We start from the raw sequence: 20,005 nt of genomic DNA, 5'->3' as shown, positions 1-20,005 counted from the left end.
AATGAATGAGTATAAATGAGCTATGACACAGGAGCAAATAAGGCATTAAACTTGTATTCAGACAGGTACTGAACACACATGCTGTCATGTATACTGTAAGAAGGGCTAGCCTGAACTGTGTGGAGATGGAGTGTGATGGATAGACAGATAAAGTAACAAAAGTTATATCAGGTTTCAGCAGGTCAGCCTCTAAAACCCATAAATGAGCAGACAGCAGAGGAACACGGCACCCAGAACAAAAATATCACCCACTGAGCAAGAAGCTTTGACTGTGGTCGTTCAATAACACACACAGAACCATACATCAATAAAACTGTACAAACATCATATGGTCATGAAGGCATTTCACTCACTCACTCACACACACACACACACACACACACACACACACACACACACACACACACACACACACACACACACACACACACACACACACACACACACACACACACAAACTCCAAGCACCTCTCAGCTGGAGTCAGTCAACATACAATCATTCTACTCATCAGAATTCAAAAGATGAAAACTGTAAATTGCCTACTTAACTTCTTACATAAGTGAAATGTCTTTTGGCTGGACATTAATGCTGTCCAAAGCTCCATATATACAACTATGAACATGAAAAGACTGAATAATTCTTAAATGCAAAATTAATAAAAAACAATGTTAATCTTCAACAATGTGGGACACTAAAGCTCTGATATATAGATTTTTTGATCCACTAGAAAATCTGTCATTTTCAAGTGGAGTTGTCATGTGACAAGGCTTTGTTTCTTGGTCTGAATTGTTTGTTTGGGTGGTTGATTGTTGTGATGATGATATTATTACTGATTATTAAAAAAATAATGTATGTGTATGCATGGAAGGAAACTCAGAGCATATTTGGAACCACAATATATTTGATGAACCTCAAGCTGGTAAATAGCAGGTCAGATTAAAAGCTTGTGTGAATTTAACCTCCAAACTGCAAGGGCATTCATAACCGAAACCATTGGCATGTAGACTTCATTTTGCAAGCAGAACCCCTTTGTTCACAGTTTTGCTGGCTGGAAAGGGATGTTTTCCATAGAAGAGCTGTAGTTTTCCTCCGTGACACAAGGAGGCAGCGGTTTCACTTTTTCTCATGCACAGACACACACAATGGCTTTGTTCAAAATGCAGGTACAGACAGAATTTTAAAAAATGTAAATTGCACCATGCAACCTGTTTTACTTCCACAATGTCATGCATTTCATAGTGAAACAGAATATTTAGTTAGGAAAACAAGTTTGGTGGGACTTGATTTTATCAATCTGGTATTGACCGGACTGGTTTAAAAGTGAGCGTTGCAGTCCAAAATGGAGTTAAAATGAATGACAGTTTAATAAAACAATGCGCAAGTAGCTATTTGTCAGTTATTGAACAGCCTGCACTGTTGTCAGCAGAAAAGCAAAGTCATTTCACAGGAAGAGCAAATTACTGTATTTTGAGTAACACTTTATATTAGGGAACACATATTCACTAACTAACAAATAACGGTTTCCCTAAATAAACCCCTAATTTGCTGTTTTTGATAGCAAGTAAGGTAGTTGTTGCAGTAATATAATTATCTTTTTTCACAATTATTGTTTTGGCCAAATTCCCCAGCAGCATCGCATGTATGCGTTATAGAGAAAGCAATCCGAGAATGCAACAAGCTCAGAGAAAAAACAAACAAACATCCAAATGGTAGATAAGATGACAGAAATACTGGAAGACTTGTCCAATACATGGGAGAAAATGGACAAGTATCCCATGCACTTTGCATGAAGTGCTATCTGTGTGGCATTGTTGAGTTGCTAACTATGTAGACACAAGGATACAGTTAATCTAGGATGCTGCCTTAAAACAGCCGCTTATGCAGGAAGCAAGAAAGTACACTAGGTTTTGGAACAGAGTCAGTAACAGACATACACACACACACTCTACAACATAGTGTCCTGCATGCCATCAGCATCGTCCAGAGCATTGTTGCGTCTACTGCATGCATCAAGTAGTTTTTTGTGAGGTCCGAGTGGGATATGGATGCTAATGAGGTCTTGCTCAGAGCACAAGAGCAACGCCTCCAGGTCCATCTGTTCTCTATGGAAAATTGAAAGGAAGTCACTCAGTCCCTGAGATGCCAGGAATACTTCTAAAGGACCCGACGATGACTGAAGCTCGTCATCCTCCTCCTCCAAACCCAGGTCTCCTTCCTCCCATGGCAAATCCTACAGGAAGCCGCAACATGAGAACAATTAACATAATTATGATAAAGCCCCTCTTCCAGATCTAGATGCAGTGTCTTCTCATAAATGGTTTAGATCAACAGATTCACACTGACTGATTCAGATTAGCACATTTACATTAATTCAGATCAACAGATTTCTATAACTTACACTAAATGGCCAAAAGTATCTGGACACCCTTTTAATCAACAGGTTTGCATAATTTAGTTATTTAGTTATACTTATTGCTAAAAAGTGCATGAAGTCAAGCCTGCAGTCATGCAGTCTTCAAGGACAGCCATTTGTACTAAAATAGAACCATTTTTTGTACCAGTATGATGTCCCTGTGCACAAAGGTCAATAAAGAAATTATTTACTGGTGTGGAAGAACTTGAATGGCCTTCACAATCCCCCTGTCCTAAACCCCACTGAACACATTGGGGATTAATTGGAAACACAGACTGTAACTCCGACCGCATGGCCCAACATCCAGTGCCAGACCACGTCTAATTGGGAGCAATTCCCTGCAGTCATGTTCCAAAATCTAGTGGAAAACCTTCCCAAAATAGTGGAAGCTGGGACCAACTCCCTATTAATGCCCTTAGTCCTGAAATTAAATGATTCTTTGGGTGTCCACGTTTGGCCATGTAGTGCAGGGATGGGCAACTACAGTCCAGGACAGCCATTGTCCTGCAGAGTTCAACTCTACTGTATTCTTAATCAAACACACCTGCCTATACATTTCTATGAAACCTGAAGACTTTTTTGGTTAGATTGGGGATGGAGGTAAACACTGCAGGACAGTGATCCTCCAGGACTGGAGTTGCCCATCCTTGATGTGCTGCAAGTTTAAGTGAGCCAATAGTATGTGTCTAGTTCAGGGATAGCCAGCTCACTCCTGGAGGGCCATCCTGGAGATTGTGGCCCTAACCTAAAGCAAACCTGATACACACTTGATCCAGCTTATCAAGATCTTCTGGACTACTTGAAAACTACAGTCAGGCATGCTGGAGTAGGGTAAGACCTTAGGAAGGTAGCCCTCCAGGAGCATTAACTTAAAACTAATCAAATGAAGCTAACAGTTAATGATTCAGAAAGGGAATCGATAGGGATTGATAAGAAAACGTGGAATCTGTGTGGTTTCGGCTGATTTTAGTTTGTACCTGCAAGTTCTTCTCTTGGAGACTCAATGAGCTGCCTAAGCTGACTTCATCAAGACTGGGTGATCGCAACGGCAATCTTCCCCGTAAGTGGACATTCGGGACTCGTCCCACTGGTTCACTCCCCACCACACTGCCCTCATTCCGTCCCATTTGGAACAACCCATCAGTTACATAATTCCGACGGAATACCATGGTACCGAGTCCTGGGCGGTTGAACAAAGAGTCCCGACCAGAGTCTGTACTTATTTCGGAGTATGCAGCATCATACAGACCTGGATCACTGAGAGCCCGGGAAACAGTGTCTACCTCGTCGTCATCATCTGGCCTGATGTCCTGTTTACCAGAAAACATGTTACGGATGTTGAGCCGAGGGCTGGACTGCTGGCGTCGGTCGACGTATGTACCCTGCTTCAAGAACATGACGTCATTGCCCAGCTGAAGACCAGAGAGCGAGCGAACACTCTTTCGCCCATCTTCAGATATCTTGAACGTTCCATCGGCTTGCTTCTTCTTCTCAAGACGCCGCTGAATCTTTGTCCGGCCTCTAGTTGTAGACTGAAGCGTTGCCTGTAAGGAGAAGTTTATTATTTTCATACTTCAAACTATATACAAACTTATTAGCATTGCCTCGCACACATCTAGAAACCCTTATTTGAAGACTGACTACTGTTAGTGAACTAACTACTCTTATGCTACTCTAATAAGGAAGCAAGTTTTAATTTAGCAAATGCTTTATTTAAAGCAATAAAGCAATATCCCAGCATCCTGCGGCTTTGCTCAATGGCATAATGGTGATAAGTCATGTGGGGACTGAACCAGCAACTACTGCAATTCACTGCCAAGTGTTTTACAGAGTTCATGTATTTTGGACAGCCCTCTCTAAATTACAGGTTTGCGTATTTTAGCTACACCCTTTACTAATGAGCATAAAGTCAAGTCATGCAATCACCATAGACAATTATTTTTACCATAAAACTCTCTTTACCATTCCACCATGATGATGCCCCTTTGCACAATGGTCAATAAAGAAAGCCACCTGCCCTTAACCCCACTGAACACCTTTGAGATAAATCAAAAACATACTAATGTACTACATTCTTATTCAGGGTTGTCCAATCCTGGAGGGCCAGTGTCCTCCAACCTGCCCAAACACACTTGCCTAGAAGGTTCTAACAATTCTGAAAAAAACTTGATTAGCTGGTTCAAGTGTGTTTGATTAAGATTGGAGCACCGCAGAATAGTGACCCTCCAGGAATAGGTTTTGGAACAGAGTTTTATAACTTGCTTGTCTATATTGACCTAATGGTTAAGTCCATGAAGCAAAGGTTTTATGTTGAGTGTTACCAGTTCTATGCCCTTAAGTACCCATGTGTTGTTCAGGCACAGTACCTGTGAGTATGTCATGTTGGAGTCGAGGGCGTTGAACTGAGGGATCCTTCGGCTCAGGGTGCTGCTGAAACTGCTGTTACTCATCGTATCTGATGTGTCCATTGCAGCACTCTCTCTCAAGAAATGCTTCTCCATGCGTTCGTGATGCCTGCGCTGAAGCTTTTCACAGTTCTTAATGCGTTTCTCTGCATTACGGAAGGCACGATCCTTTAATTTGCTCACCACTCTGGGGTTGATGGTGATCTGTTTGGCGGCGATTGTGTCCAGATATCGCACACAGTCCATGTGGCTCCTAGAGGCCGCCATGTCCAGTGGTGTGTGGTAGTCATTGTCCAAGCACCACACATTGGTGCCAAATGACACCAGAAAGGACAGACAGTTGAGATGGCCATTAGCTGCTGCCAGGTGAAGAGGAGTGTTTCCCCAAATATCACATTTATCTGGATCTCCTCTGTGGACCAAAAAACAACAGCGGATTGGTTACATCTAATTTACATTGTTACATGGTCAAAATTAGTGGTTGATGGACAAGGGTTTGTCAGTGACTGATACCAGTGATGATATTTAGTGAGCAGGGTGGCAGATGGCCAATATATTATACAAATTAATAAAAATGAAAAATTAGATGTTGACAACATATTTATGCAAAATGTTTTTTTTTTTGTTTTTTTTTGACCAGAGCTTGCAATACACTGATCAATTACTAGTGAATATATAGGGTGTGTGAATACATGTATGTGCCCATGTGCATGTCAGTGCATAAGAGCATGCATTCATGTTCTGTTGTGTGGCAAGGTGTTGATCTGAATACGTAACATGATGCTTTGGAGCTCTACTTACTCACTGTACCACACATGTACACACACCCACACACATTATGCAAACTGCCTTTGTGGCTTACCTCTCGATGTCATTAAAAATTGTGCACCATGTAATGCATTCATCATCTTCAATGAAAGAGATCTGTAGTATTCATTACCAACCATACTGTTACAGTCAATATGTTTAATTTGTGTTTCATTCATGAGGCACTTTGTTGACAATTTAGCACAAGTGCAAAACCCCATTTACTGTAGTTTATTGTACAGCATATTAACCAGTCATCATGGTTTCAAGATTATGTATGTTTGCAATGGCCCATCAACAAACCAAAGTGCAACAGACCTTAATTAAGACAAATGCATTGAAAAGATGCTATATATATACTTTGCATTTTTAATAAACTGTCTGCTCTCACTAAGGTCCTCTTTTAGTCTCAAATTCTAATATCTGCGAAGGTATAAATGGCAACCACTCATTTGCAGAGACCAGCAGAAGCTACTAAAATACTAAAATTACGATTAAAATACTGCAGAGAGCAAAAACGTGAAATCCTGAGGTGTATAATGGTGCTGAGAATCAAGTTAACAAAATGCCAACAGCCAAGAAAACAGGCGGAAGAGAAATGGCCCTGATTCATTATGTTGACCTTTAACTGTGAACATTACCATCTTTCTCTCTGTCTGGCCATGTGTAAAATTCCTCTCCATGAATGTGAATGCAGCCCTGGACTCTTTTTAAAGACTCTCAGCAGTAAAACTTTCTGCTCATTAGAAATGTAGCACAGCACTTAGTGTCTGTACTCTAGACATACTGGAGCCGTGATGCTCAAATGGGTGATGCAAAGTCTGTTTTGTCAACCCCATTACTGATTGTTCCTAGTAGTGGTAAAGCAAAATGATTATGCTCTCTGATACCAAGAATAGTGTATTACTCAGCTCTTTTTTTATAAAAAAAAAAAAAAAGAAAAGAAAGAAATTGCTACAGAATGACTTAACATTTTGGGTGGCGTTGCATATGTCTCCTCTCCAAACACCTGACTCCATTAATAAATCTAAAGCCCATGTTTCATAATCCACAATTCATAATTGACTCCGGATGGATAAAATAAGTGCCTGCCATAAAATGTTTCTTGCTGAATATTTAGTTTTACTCAGAAAAAGGATGGAAATAAGGAAAATGTGTTTAGTTAAACATGATTTACAAATACAAATCCTTTCCATGAATGATTTGGAAAATATAAGGAAAGGCAAAAAAATCCTGTCAATTCCATGGCATCCAAATAAAAGTGATAAAAAAAATTAAAAATCAAAGTGATCCTCTCTCCTAAACACACACTTTGTGAATCATGAACTCTAAACGCTGAGTTATGACTCAAACTGCAGTTGCCTCTCTTTGTGAACATGTTTCAGTAACAGATCTGGTTCAGTCAGAGATCTGGAGGGACTGATGCAGAACACTAATTAGAGAACAGTGAAGGTGTTCACAGAGCAGAACATTTAGCTTCCATTATTAACCTGCTCAGGAGATAAGAGGCAGGTTATTTAGATCTAATTACCTAATGACTTGATAAACAATACAACATTAGTGCTCTCTCCTAAAGCCAGTTCTAAAAAAAGAATAGAAAACTGTGCCATTATTCACTTTGCCTCATGTTTCAAACACATATGATGATATTTTCAATGGAATACAAAAGTATATTATGTGTATATTTTTATTCATATGAAAAAAAATTAAAGGCAAATGATTTTGGAACAACATGAGAATGATAAACAAAATGAAAATGTTCATATTTGGTTAAATATTCCAGCAAGATTGAGCTGAATGCTTCAGATATCCATGACATAGTAGATTATGACAGCATGCCTTCATCTCCTCTATATGCAGAGTTTTTTTTATTTAATATAGGGCTAACACTTTTAAGGAGTAATAACAGTAGCAACAGAAAAGCATCACTCAAGATAAAACTGCATGTGTGCTCCTGGGTGACCTTTATTTTAACTGGCCTAGCCCAGGACAGTAAATATGCAAATAAAACAATCCAGATATCCATCAGTGAGAGCGGCTGGGTGGAGGGCTAAATTATCTCAATGCAGATGTGATCTGATACAGGAGAACACAGAACTGCCATCCTGTTAATGAAACTGAATATGCCAAAACATAATCAGACCCGAGAGCGTTATATATCATATTCATTATTTTAAAAATGTTTAAACTCTTAAAATGACATGTTTTACATGTAGAACCAAATAACTATTTAAAAGCATGCAAATGAAATGAAAAGCAAATGAATAGATAAAAGAAATGTTCACATGCTAAGATTTTCTGATTGTACATTGCCAGCAAAATATATACTGTATTTCTACACGTGTTTTAAGTGGAGTCTGACCCATCAGAAGCTTTACAGATGTTACTACACTAGGTATTTCTGAAAAGAACATGGCTAGAATTTCAATAATAGAATTTCTCTATTATGATGTAATTTGGTGTCTGGAAATAATAATAAAAATAAATTAACATGTTTTAGAGAATAAATACATGAATAATTATATTTAAAAAAATACATATATAGATATATTCTACATAAATAATCAACGCATCACTCACCCTCGTGCCACCAGCAGTCTGAGCGCGTCCAGGTTGCCGTGGTGCGCGGCCCAGAGCGTCGGCGTCATTCCATCCTCATCCGGCGCGTTCAGATCTTTGCGCGTCGCCTCTTTCAGCAGGTGCAGGTGACCGTCTCGAGCCGCCCGGTGGTATTTGTCGTTCATGGCGGCGGCTGACCCCACTGTCCCGGCTCAAGGAAGCTCATTTGGATCGCGTTGCGCGGGTGAGACTTCACGTGCGCTTCTGGTGTCTCCACTCGAGGAACTGCAGGCACGCTCTAGCGGTTGCTATGGGAGGAGTCCTGTAATGACCACGCCCATTTCCGATCAGCGCACACCTGACAGGTGAGAACTCGGTGACACATTCAGATAAAATCACACTCTAGTATATGACAAGAATGAAAAAAAGTATTGATGCAGGATATCATGCAATGATTTGACACGAATGCCTGTTATATTTAGATAAAAACAAAACGAGCCAGTGGTATATGAAGGACACTTCAAGTATATATAAATTTGTATAAATATTACCTATTTTATATATTAATCCAGCCTGTAAAATTATATTATTTTCCGCTGAGGCATCATACATACTAGGCTGCTCCCCGCAGCTGAGAAAATTAATACACAACACAAACATTAACCTAATCCAATCTAAACAGAGGCAAACCCTGCTGTGACCTCAGTGTAACCTCATTCTCAGATCTGATCAAACAAATCCAAGCTGTGCTCTCGTTGTTGGCCACAGCATTATCAGAGGAAGCCTGGACTTGTCCTTCTCTTAACACTGTTCAAAGTCTATTAAAAGTGCATGCTATTTTACCTTAAACGAGCAGTTCACTTTCAGAATGACAATTCTGTCATCATTTACTCACTCTCCATTTATTCCAAACCTGTATGAGTTTCTTTCTTCTGTTGAACACAAAAGAGTTTAGTATCTGAACAGTGGATGGGCACCATTGACTTCTATAGTATTTTTTCCCCCTACTATGGAAGTCAATGGTGCCCATCAACTGTTCGGAAACTAACATTTTTCAAAATATCTTATTTTGTGTTCAACAGAAGAAAGAAACTCATACAGGTTTGGAACAAATGGAGGGTGAGTAAATGACAGAATTTCCATTCTGGAAGTGAACTACTCCTTTAATTACCTTTAATCCAAATGTGATAATTATTGTTGCCTCTGAAATTTTTGGGGAATGACCTTGCAAATCACTTATTTTCCCAAGTCCTCTCTTCTAAGTATAAGTCTCATCCTGCATTTCTCTCATTAAAAATCCTGTTTTATTCAGAGGGACATATATTGCCTATTCAGAGATTATACAGTACGTTGATTTTAACCAATTTCTGACATATATTGGTTTTGAACAAATGGCATTCAAGAGTTTTTATAATATTTCTATACACGCAGCATTTCCAGCTTTTATATGATTAAGCTTTTGCTTCAGTTTATATACAGAGTTCATTCACACCCCTCCACACACAGAACACTATTACAGTAAAAGTAATATAAACACACACTCCTCTCACTGCTCACGAGGTCAGAGTCCTGAGGGTTAAGTGTCCGTTCTCATGGATTGACTCAGAAGAAAATGAAGCAGAACGTCTCAGAAATAACAGGACAAATTGACTGGGCAGTGTAAATGCATTCATTAGTTCATATATACAACACAAAAACGTCAGAAAAACAAAACCTTTGATTTTACTGAATTACATTTTAGAGAGAAAGTTGAATGAAATCTGTGTGAATGTGTTCAGTTTGGAAAGATGGAGTCAGTTTTGTTGAGTTGATTCTCTCGGTGTCATTAAATTCTCTGGATCTCAAACAGCTTGACATCAGTTTCGTACCAAACAGGAGGATCCTCGTTACTAAAACAAGAAAAACAAAAGCAACTTTTATCCTGTTTTATGAGATGTTAGCCACATTCCAACATATAAATGCATGTAAAACATCACACTGAACAAGTCCTAATAAAAGATATAATAATTCATTCGTGTGACTTTCTACGCAGTGTAATTTTGCGTGAAGCTTCTGAATCGTCCTGTAGAGAGAGACAGAGCGCAAGACTCACCGCAAGTAGATGATGCCCCACATGTATGTGCGGAACCACAGAGCCGTGCCCTCATTGGCCTGGTACTTGCGGATGAGGATGGGATGAGGAACCGGCAGCAAACCCACCAGAGTCCCGTGCTGCAGAAACTTCAGGATCTCAGACTCGTCCGTCAAACCTCTAAGAACAGCAAGAGCATCCGCACTCAGTCAGGGGAAAATGTAAAGTGTAACACACTTCCTTTAGGCTTCAAAACTGTAAGACCACATTGAAAATCTGGGACTGAAATATAATTTAAACCTGGCATTTAACAGACTTCTAGGATTGTGAGACATTCACCAATTTAATGATATAAAATGAAGAAATATATCAGATTCTGCCCTATTTCTATGCGATTAGTCAAATATACGATGCTCTTTACACATCTCAAATCATGCTGAAGAGCAGGAATATGTTTCTGATCATACTATTTCTCAAAATTCAATCACTTATTACGCTAATAATAGAATTTTTTTGAAACCATTTGCATTAAATTACAACAGAAGCATTTTTACTTGTGGTCTCAGATGTTTGGACCCTTTGTGTACATTTAGGTGATGCCATATTTGTTGTGTTATGTGTAAAACAGCCTGTCTTGAATGGCTTCTCAGTATTAAATGATAAATATGAGTATTTGGATCTCACTTGTCTATGCAGATTTTCTCCACCTGAGGCACCAGCACCTGCAGGAGTCTCATTATAGTCTGTAGAGGAAGTTTACTCTTCCAGGAGAGGACCTGAAAGAGAGCACGCAGAAATCGGATGTGATCAGCATGAATGTTTCGGAGAGGAAAACACATTTGATTTTCTTTCTGAAAATGTTATAGTCTATATGAGGTCCACACACTCATTGGTTTATACTAGATCTATGACTGACCCAGTCTGGAGTAGGAGCCCAGTCTGATGAAGACGACAGACGTTTCTGACTCCCATCACAATCTCCGGTTTCACACTTCTAGCGAATAATAATAAAAAAGAAAAACATTGATATAACCAAAATAAAGTACTGTAGATTAAATGTCAGGGTCATCAGGCGATGCTGTACCTCTTCATCTTCACCTGAGGTCGGCTCAGTGTCTCTGACTCGTGTCTCAGAGCTGTGATCTGATTGGCTGTGGGTCGAGTCACTCTGCTGCAGGGAGAGTGTCGTCCCATCCTCAGAAACCTGTGATGTTTCTGTTAGTTTATCAATGCCTACAACATAACCAAAAAAAATTACATATTTATTTTAATGCCATGTCACAGCAAGGCCATTTTTATGGCAAGATCAAAGTGAAAAACAAAAGTCATACAAACAACAAAAAAATAATAAATAATAAATCAATAAATAAGCTGTAACATCACCAGTACCAGCAACACTAGTGTTTTCCATCCAAAGTAAACTTTGTGCATAAAACATTTCCAAATATAACAATGTTTCCATTGTTCTGAGCACAAAATTATGACTTACTGGAAAACTGTTATTATTAAAACTATTATTATTATTATCATCGTTAAGTTTAAAATGATTAAAACCAGGGGAGCTACTGTAACTTTTTTCCTACATCATAATTGTGCCTCAGAATGTGCAGATGAAACGCAACAGCAAACGCCGTCATGTTATCTTGTGCTGCATGCAGTCGTGTGAGATTTTTGGGGAGGTGATAATACCAAATCAATTTGATGATAGACATTTCAGAATGACTGAAACAGTATTTGAGATGGTTGGTTCAGGTTTCTAATCACATGATCTGTTAGTCACACAAGTGTTTTTTTTTTTTGCACATTAGAGAATTTATTCAGTAAATATATTCTCACCGTAGTTTATGCCCATGTTTTCTTTTTGGATAAAGAATTCATCTGCTTAAATTGCGTGCATGTGTTATTATGCACATTTAAAGATTTTATGCACTGGATACATAATTTACATCCAGCTTTTTTTAATGCCATATCCCAAAATTTGCATAAAAATGTTGATGGAAACTACTACTGTAGCTACTGTACTTTTAATAGTCAACCCTGTATGCTGAAGTGGGTTACATACGTGGCATGGCCTTCAAGCTGGCATTCAGAGTGCCTGTTTGCACTGGTGTGGTTTTATATGGTGCTTCACTACAGGCAGTGTTGCAGGGGTTGTTGGTCTCCATGAAGACGGCATTATGGGTGCTGTTGCTCCTTCTTTTCCTCTGCAGGGCTTTCTGGATCGAGCTGACATCTGTAGGCAGGTTAGCCAGCTGGTGAAAGAGGTTGCGTTTGCGGATGATGCCGTACACCAGGTTAAAGTTACCTGATTTTTAGAGACAGATGAATACAAATGCTTATAAGAATTACAATAAACATTCCTGAGTAATATTTGTGCAGTCTGAGTCCAAATTTGCAGGATTGCATACCGAGGGTTTCTGCAGAAATCATGTTATGTGATACAATTATTTGCATTCAAATAAACAGACTTTTGCTGCTTCCACTTTCTTATTTTAAAGGGAGAACTGCCTCAGTGTGCTGACTGACTGTATTTACAGCAGCGATGAAGCTTCAAAAGCAACTTACCATCGAACTGGTACTGAATGATGTTGTTAAAAACTTCAAGCAAAAAGAAAACCAGGTGATGGTTAACAGGTGAGCAGAACAGGAACCACGGGCTTGAGAAAACTTCCAGCAGGTGTAGTAGTTTGTTGGCTGCTACCATAGACAGACTTTTCAGGTAAGGAGACACTGAAAGAACAACAGCAATGATTTATCAGGAAGTGAGTTCAGGAAGTGATACGTTTTCGTTTGGGAGTTTGTATATTTTTGACTATTATAGTGAGCAGACAGTCATACAGGGGCTGCAGTCGCTGATGTCCACTGGTGATGATCTTATGGAAAACCTGTCAAACAAAAAAAATATTTTGCATTTTAATGCTCATGCAAATCAATTCTTAAATCTTATTAGCTTATATCACCAGGAATGGATTAACTGAAAAGATGCACACATCGAAAGCAAAGCAAGTTGCTTTGGATAAAAGCATCTGCCAAATGCATACATGCAAATATTCATAAGGATCCATTAAGCAATTGTGATGCACGTAGTTTTAAAATGAAGCTGCGTGAGTGAGACTAAACAGCTTTAGAAAATCAGAAGACTTAATTTTGGGTCTGTTCTTTACAAAAAGCTATAAAATAATTTCTAAATACATGCAATATTGTGCACAAGTCATATGGACTACTTTAAATGTGCTCCAATTCAGTTTTGTTTGTAGCTTTTCAAATCTCCTTCATCTCCAATATGATGTGACATGATGTGTTCATCTCACCACTATCAGCAGGTCGGCATGAGTCCCAGCGAACACTGAAATATCCATCGGCACTCGCACACTGTATGGTTTATTCAGACGCACCCCAAAATTCCTCTCTCCACTTAACAGCAGCAAGATGAACACACAGATATGTACCAGACCGACACGTGCTGTGAACAGATGCATATACACACTGACACATATGGCTATTTTTATCACACCCAGTTCATAACAATAAGACAACACTAAAAATAATCAATATATTGAATTAAGATCAGAAAAGTACAAAAAAAAAAAAAAAAGCACTCGTGAATTTTTCAAACCATCATATTATTTAACTACAAATGTCTCTCAACGTATGATAAATATAAACGTAAATTTATCTTGTACATGTAACAGTGAATGCTCCAGATACTCACACTGATTGGTGCGAGCGTCATTCAGGTAGAACAGAATTGGTACCAGAATATCTAGCACATCACTGCTCTTCAACACATAGAACAGGAACTTCTGAGACACAGAGATGAAGAAATGTGAGTACAGAATTAATTTTCTACAAATTACATAAGAATTGTAAAATTAAAATAATAATGGTCAAATATGAAAATACTTTGAGTAAACAAATTTTATTTCATATTTAATTTAATTTTATAATGAAATGATCTTACATAAAAATAATAATACAATAAAATATAAAATGATATGGTGGCACCTTGTTAAGGTCACAGAGTTTCCAGAAAAGCACCAGCAGCTCCTGATGAAACTGGATTTTCTTGCAGGAATGGGGCAGGTATGTCTGCAGCAGGGGGTTATTGAGCAGCCGGCTGATTCCTCGCAAAATGAAATGAAAGTCCTACATGCAAAAAACATGCATTTCAGAAATACATGGGGATACTGATCATGTACAGTGTTTAAAGGTCTGTGTAAGGTAAGAGTCGAGGGCTGTTGCACTTGTTTTGGTGCAGTTGTGAAGTGTTTGTGTGTCTCACCTCTTCTCTATGAATTCGAGACAGGTAGTTAACAAACAGGTTTTCACCTCTTGTTGTCTGAAACATCATGAGGGAAAATCTGATACTCAAGCTGAGCATATGGAATTCTGGTCATAACACTGAACACAGGTGAAATATGCAAAAATGATGCTGCTTTTTCACACAAGACGTTGAATGCTTTTTAATGAAATGTCAATTATTTTTAATGTGTAATTTTTAGTTTTATTAAGCACTAAATCCAACAAAAAAGACAAATTTTACTAATATTTGTACTTACTATGCATTAATTGTGCTTACAGTATCATGCATGTTTCATTGCAGGATTATTGCATGTTTAATTCATTGAGTGGAATTGAGTAATCACCTCACAAATAAATAGTTTTTGCATTTTTAACTCAATTTTGTATTGAAACAGTAATTTTTGGATGTTATCATAATTGACATCACTTTGCATTGTGGGATATCGAATTTTACAAAAAAAACAAAAACAAAAATATTTAGTTTAGGATGTACGTCTACTGTTTTTAACTGTTAATATTGTTTAAGGACATTCACAGAACATTTAAAAGTAACATGTTGCAAAATGATAAAACGGAATATTCCCTTAACATTTGTAAAACATTAAAAAAAGTATATATATTTTTTTTAATATTTAGAAAACATTCAGAAATAAAACTTAATCGTTTAGATTTTTTTAAGCTGTGATGCTATTCTGCACACATTTGTGAGTCTTGTTACCTGGCATCCCTCAGCAGCTGTGTTCTTGTTGTAATCAGCAGAGCAGGTGTCAGTGTTGGTGCTCGGGTTCGGGCTGGTGTTTGAGTGATCGACGAGCTCTTGCTCCAGTGAAACGATCAGAGTCTGAAGCGCCAGCTCTGCTAGCATCCCCCGCTGGTCAGAGAACATCAGGTGATTGTACGGGATGCCGTACCCCACAGGATCATACGCACATACCACGTTAAGAAGAGAGGTGAAGAGCGGCAAGGCATGTCTGACAGAGAGAGAGAGAGAGCAAATTTAACTGCTGCATCATCAACGAATGACAACAAATGAGCGCACATGTGCTTACCGGTTTTCTCTAGAGCAAAAGAAGGAGACCCAGGGGTTGGGTGTGTGTGTGTCAGATGGAGACTGGTACATTTCTTCTGAGAAACACGTCAATAAAAGCTTCAACAACTCTGCCCTGAGAGTGAGAAAAAGAGAGTGAAAGGCATAGAGAAATAATACTTAATACTTTTAATCATCAAGGATACAATAAATTGATCAAAAATGAGAGCACAAATATTTAAAAGTTGCAAAAGATTTCTATTATTATTATTTTTTTTTAAATGCTGTTCTTTTAAACTTTCTATTAGTTAAATCGTCCTGAAAAAAAATGTATCAGGGTTTCTAACATTTTAAAACATGTTTTTAACATGAATTATAATTAAGAATTGTTTCTTCTGCAGAAAATCAGCATATTAGAATGATTTCTGATGTATCATGTGACACCTGAAGACTGGAGTAATGAGTGATGCTGAAAATTCAGCTTTACATCACAGGAATAAATTACTAATTAATTAATTTTTTTAAAATGTACTTAACGAGAAAACAGCTAGTATATATTCTAACAACAATTCACAATATTACTGTTTTTACTGTATTGTTGATCAAATAAATGCATCTTTGGTGAGCATGAAAGACTTTTTTTGACCCCAAACTTTTGAATGGTGGTGTTGGTCCTTATTTAAATTTCAAAAACAGTTATTTTTCCCAATGTAATAAGAAAGAAAAAAAAAAAAGTTCTTCAACTTTTAGAGCAGTGATTGATTGACAGGTCCTACATGGTTGCCATGGACACATCAGGATAGATTAGATTTATAATACAAATGTAATGTGGTCAAACACATGCAAACTGCTACCAGCTGTAAAGTAGGTCAGAATGTATAATAAGTACATAAGAAGGACGGATCTGACCTGCTGGAGTCATGGGTGTGATTGAGAGGCGGACTCTGGGCAAATCCAACACCAGCTTCCCAGATGAACTCACAGCTGTCTATGGACTGGATATCAGAAGGGCCATCCTGAACACACACACAACTTATGTCCACTTATGTCTATAAAATAAACTGTATTTATTTATTTTTCCACATGTAGATTGAAAGAAATTGCGTTCCTGCTTAGGGTTTCTCAAGCTGGTGTTCGCAAACCCCCGGAAGATTTTGAGGAAATTATAAAAACCTAAGAATTAATTAAATTATATGTATATATATATAAAAAAAAATATATAAAATAAAAAAAAATCACAAACCACAACAATTTACTAAAACAGTAAAAATTACAAAAATGTAGTAATTTTTCTTCATGTTTTATTAAAGTTATTCAAGTTATTTATGCGAATATGTTGCCAAATTACAAAAATATTAACTTAAAATACTTCAAGTATTTAACATCAAAAAAGATTCAGCTGACAAAATTCCTTGCGTGATTCCCCCCAAAATTTGGGAATCATGCAAGGAACAGACATACTGATAAAATCTTTACCCAAAATGCAGTGCAAGTTGCTTTGGATAAAACAAATCTGCCGAATGCATAAAATGTAAATGTCCAAACACATGTTCTACAAATTTCTTTGTGTTGTCTGTGCAAACATTTGAGACTTCTGTGCCTTTATTTGAATGAGCAAACATTTTGTTGAATGGTGGTTTTGCTAAATTTATGTTTCATGTAATCTTCTAGACGACATTTTAAAACATGAACTACTGCTGGTCACTTCTATATTATTCTCATGGACTTCAGCAGGTGTTTCTCAGCCAGACTAAGTAATATGAATCTGATTTTATTAGTCAAAAGCTCTGCCAGATTAGGAAGGATTGAGAGGGTTACCGCACTGGTCCTGCCGTGGCTCTCGACAGTGAAGTCGGGACAGAAAAGTAGATCAGATATAGCTGTGAGGAGAGACTCCGCCAACGGCCGTGTACACTCGTCATCGCTTTCATCCTACATCAACAGACACACACCAAATCAGTCCGTCATTCGACAAAGAAATCATGTTTTTAATCACAAAAGTAGGAAACTCATGCATTCCTTTTTTTTTTTAACAGTGCAAACTTCAAGACTTCAAACTTCAAACTGGATTGTGTGCATTAAGAGATTCATGCACACAATCACTTCATCAATCCACTCATTCTGCTCCCTTCATCTTTCTAATCACAGGATATTTAATACGTTGTCGTTCTTTGAGACAGACACAATCAGAGCAGTGTTTAGGCTGGTAACAGGAGACCGTAAAAATGCACTGCAGAACAAACGCTCTCTCACACAAGCAGCTCATGTTTTAAATAAAAGTTCATGCTAGGCAAAGCTTTGCTGTGTATCTTCTTAAAACCTGCTTGCACAGCTCGTATTCGGCGGTGACGTTCTGAGTGTGTGCAAAGATCGCATGCTTCACTTGCATTATCAAACATCTGGAGAGGTAAGAACTTTATTAACCACTCTGAAAGCAACTTTGAAATCTCCTCTTACCACAGTCTTGCCCACTTTTGGTACAGTGGACCAGAAGAATCCACGCCAGTCTGGATCCTCGAAGATATACGGCAGAATCCGAGTCAACAGACGAATGCAGCTCAGTACAGTCTGTCTGTCTCTCTCACACACACAGCCTGAGTCGGCGTTCAACACGAGCCTTTCCACTGCCTGCAAAACAAACACACAAACACACTTGTTTTCAAGCAAAATATATTCATTTTATTTGCATAAACTTTCAACTTTTCATGCTGCAGTGGTTCATCAATATGCGTGCATATTCATGTTTATCAAGAAAATTCAGTCCCAAACATAAATGTAAGATATGTGAAAGAGCCTAAATATATACTGCACAAAAAAGTATTTTAGAGACAAATCTAACTCACAGATCAAATAAAAAATATATGAGAATCATGCATAAAGCCTCAGTTGATACCTTCGTGAAAAAGGTCCCAAACTATTTTTGTAAATCTAAAAATAAATAAATGATGTGTATTTCTGACACATTTCCAAAATCTGGTTCCTGTACTAATAACAATGCATTTTTTCTGATATTTTTTATATATCTCTTCTAAGTCAAAACAGACCTAAATGCATGCATGTTTACACAAGAGTCATATTATTAGGCTACAAAGCATTTATTTTATAGTATATCATAGGTCCCCGCCCATGCTGAGATCACATGACCATATTTTCTCTCATCATTAACCTCCACTATGGGACACAGGCTGTACCTTGTAACAGAGGGTTGCCAGATTGGATGGAGACTCCTCTCTCACAGCGCGGATCTCAGCAGCAGGAACCAGAGCAAACATATCCTGTGCTGTCAGGTTGACGTCAGTCCAGAACTGGTCCCAGAACACATCCTCAGAGGCCTCTACTGGCTACAAAATCACACAAGGGTCCATTTTTAAAAGTCATAATTAAAAAGGATAACCTTTCAGAGTAAATGCATTGAGATGAGATAGTGAGATCTTCGGTGTACAGACATCTTCCCCTGTATTTTCTTTCAATTACTTTCATTATTTGTCAAAAATGTAAAACTTGTTTACGGTCCTAAATGCTTAATTTTCTAATAAATACAAAATATATTATTTTTCCTTTTTTTTTAACCATTCTTTGTTACAGGAAAGGGTGTTGATATTGAAATAATATAAATCCATCATAAACACAACGTTTTTACTGAGAAAAATGAAAGCAGGTCAGCTTCAACTTACATGCATCAGCAGTAAAACTCAATAAGAAACGAGAAAAGCATGCAATTAAAACAAACAGCATGACTCTTGCACACAGCTGTCATGTTTAAAGTTTTTGATTCTCTCTAATGCATAGGCTATTTCTGAATGCTTTGACATTAAATGATGATTACAAACGTGATTTAATATTAAAAGAAAGTTTAAATGCCCAAACGAGTGTATTAAAGTTTAATATTATTAAATATCAGGCGACAGTTTTCCATCTGCTACACATTACCAGCGCTTCTGAACTTGTTTAACCCTACACAAATGCTCATAAAAGTCACATAAAAGAAACCTGACCTGTGTTTTGGTAGTAAGTTGTATCACCGCTTTTCTGAAGTTCAGTTTGGAGTCTGAATTACCCATCTCACTCGGATCTGTCCACCGCGCACCTGTGGCGCAGGAGAAAACGACGCCAAATCACCAAACCTACCACGGCAAAGGTGTAGCTCATGAATATTAATTACGCTGTACTGACGCATCCAATCACGTAATGTATTCACATTTGAGATTCGCGGATTCACCTGCTCCCCTGGCGCCCGTTTGAAACGTTAGCCAATCAGATTGGACGACTGAGAGAACATCCCGTTACGTCATGAATATACATGAGACAAGGCTTAGCCATAGTAGAAATCGTTTGGTCTTGACCAGGATGCATGCAAAGTCTTTTTCCGGGTGTGTAAAGTAAATGTTTGCTCAAGGATTACTCTTTAAATGTCGAGTGC

The 20,005-nt window shown here is 38.0% G+C and overlaps 2 protein-coding genes across 2 annotated transcripts; both read right to left on the bottom strand.

Moving 5' to 3' along the window:
* Window positions 1-869: 869 nt before the first annotated feature.
* Window positions 870-8,612, bottom strand: LOC109045922 (Usher syndrome type-1G protein). Its single transcript, XM_019063734.2, has 4 exons — window positions 8,207-8,612; window positions 4,781-5,231; window positions 3,392-3,958; window positions 870-2,231 (listed from the first exon to the last, which is right to left on the bottom strand). Exons 1-4 carry the CDS (start codon window positions 8,368-8,370, stop codon window positions 1,947-1,949), a joined length of 1,467 nt encoding a protein of 488 aa, XP_018919279.1. The 5' UTR covers window positions 8,371-8,612; the 3' UTR covers window positions 870-1,946.
* Window positions 8,613-9,836: 1,224 nt separating this feature from the next.
* hid1b (HID1 domain containing b) lies at window positions 9,837-19,737 on the bottom strand. The gene is made up of 19 exons (XM_042768129.1): window positions 19,581-19,737; window positions 18,777-18,926; window positions 18,043-18,213; window positions 17,404-17,517; window positions 16,495-16,601; window positions 15,608-15,721; window positions 15,277-15,529; window positions 14,539-14,595; window positions 14,262-14,402; window positions 13,969-14,059; window positions 13,568-13,719; window positions 13,065-13,141; window positions 12,822-12,988; window positions 12,319-12,561; window positions 11,341-11,489; window positions 11,173-11,250; window positions 10,941-11,032; window positions 10,278-10,436; window positions 9,837-10,074 (listed from the first exon to the last, which is right to left on the bottom strand). Exons 1-19 carry the CDS (start codon window positions 19,644-19,646, stop codon window positions 10,011-10,013), a joined length of 2,445 nt encoding a protein of 814 aa, XP_042624063.1. The 5' UTR covers window positions 19,647-19,737; the 3' UTR covers window positions 9,837-10,010.
* Between the last annotated feature and the right edge of the window lie 268 nt (window positions 19,738-20,005).

This window comes from Cyprinus carpio, chromosome A12 (assembly GCF_018340385.1).
Source record: "Cyprinus carpio isolate SPL01 chromosome A12, ASM1834038v1, whole genome shotgun sequence".
In the NCBI taxonomy this organism is placed as follows: domain Eukaryota; kingdom Metazoa; phylum Chordata; class Actinopteri; order Cypriniformes; family Cyprinidae; genus Cyprinus; species Cyprinus carpio.
This window is presented reverse-complemented; position numbering and strand designations above follow the sequence as displayed.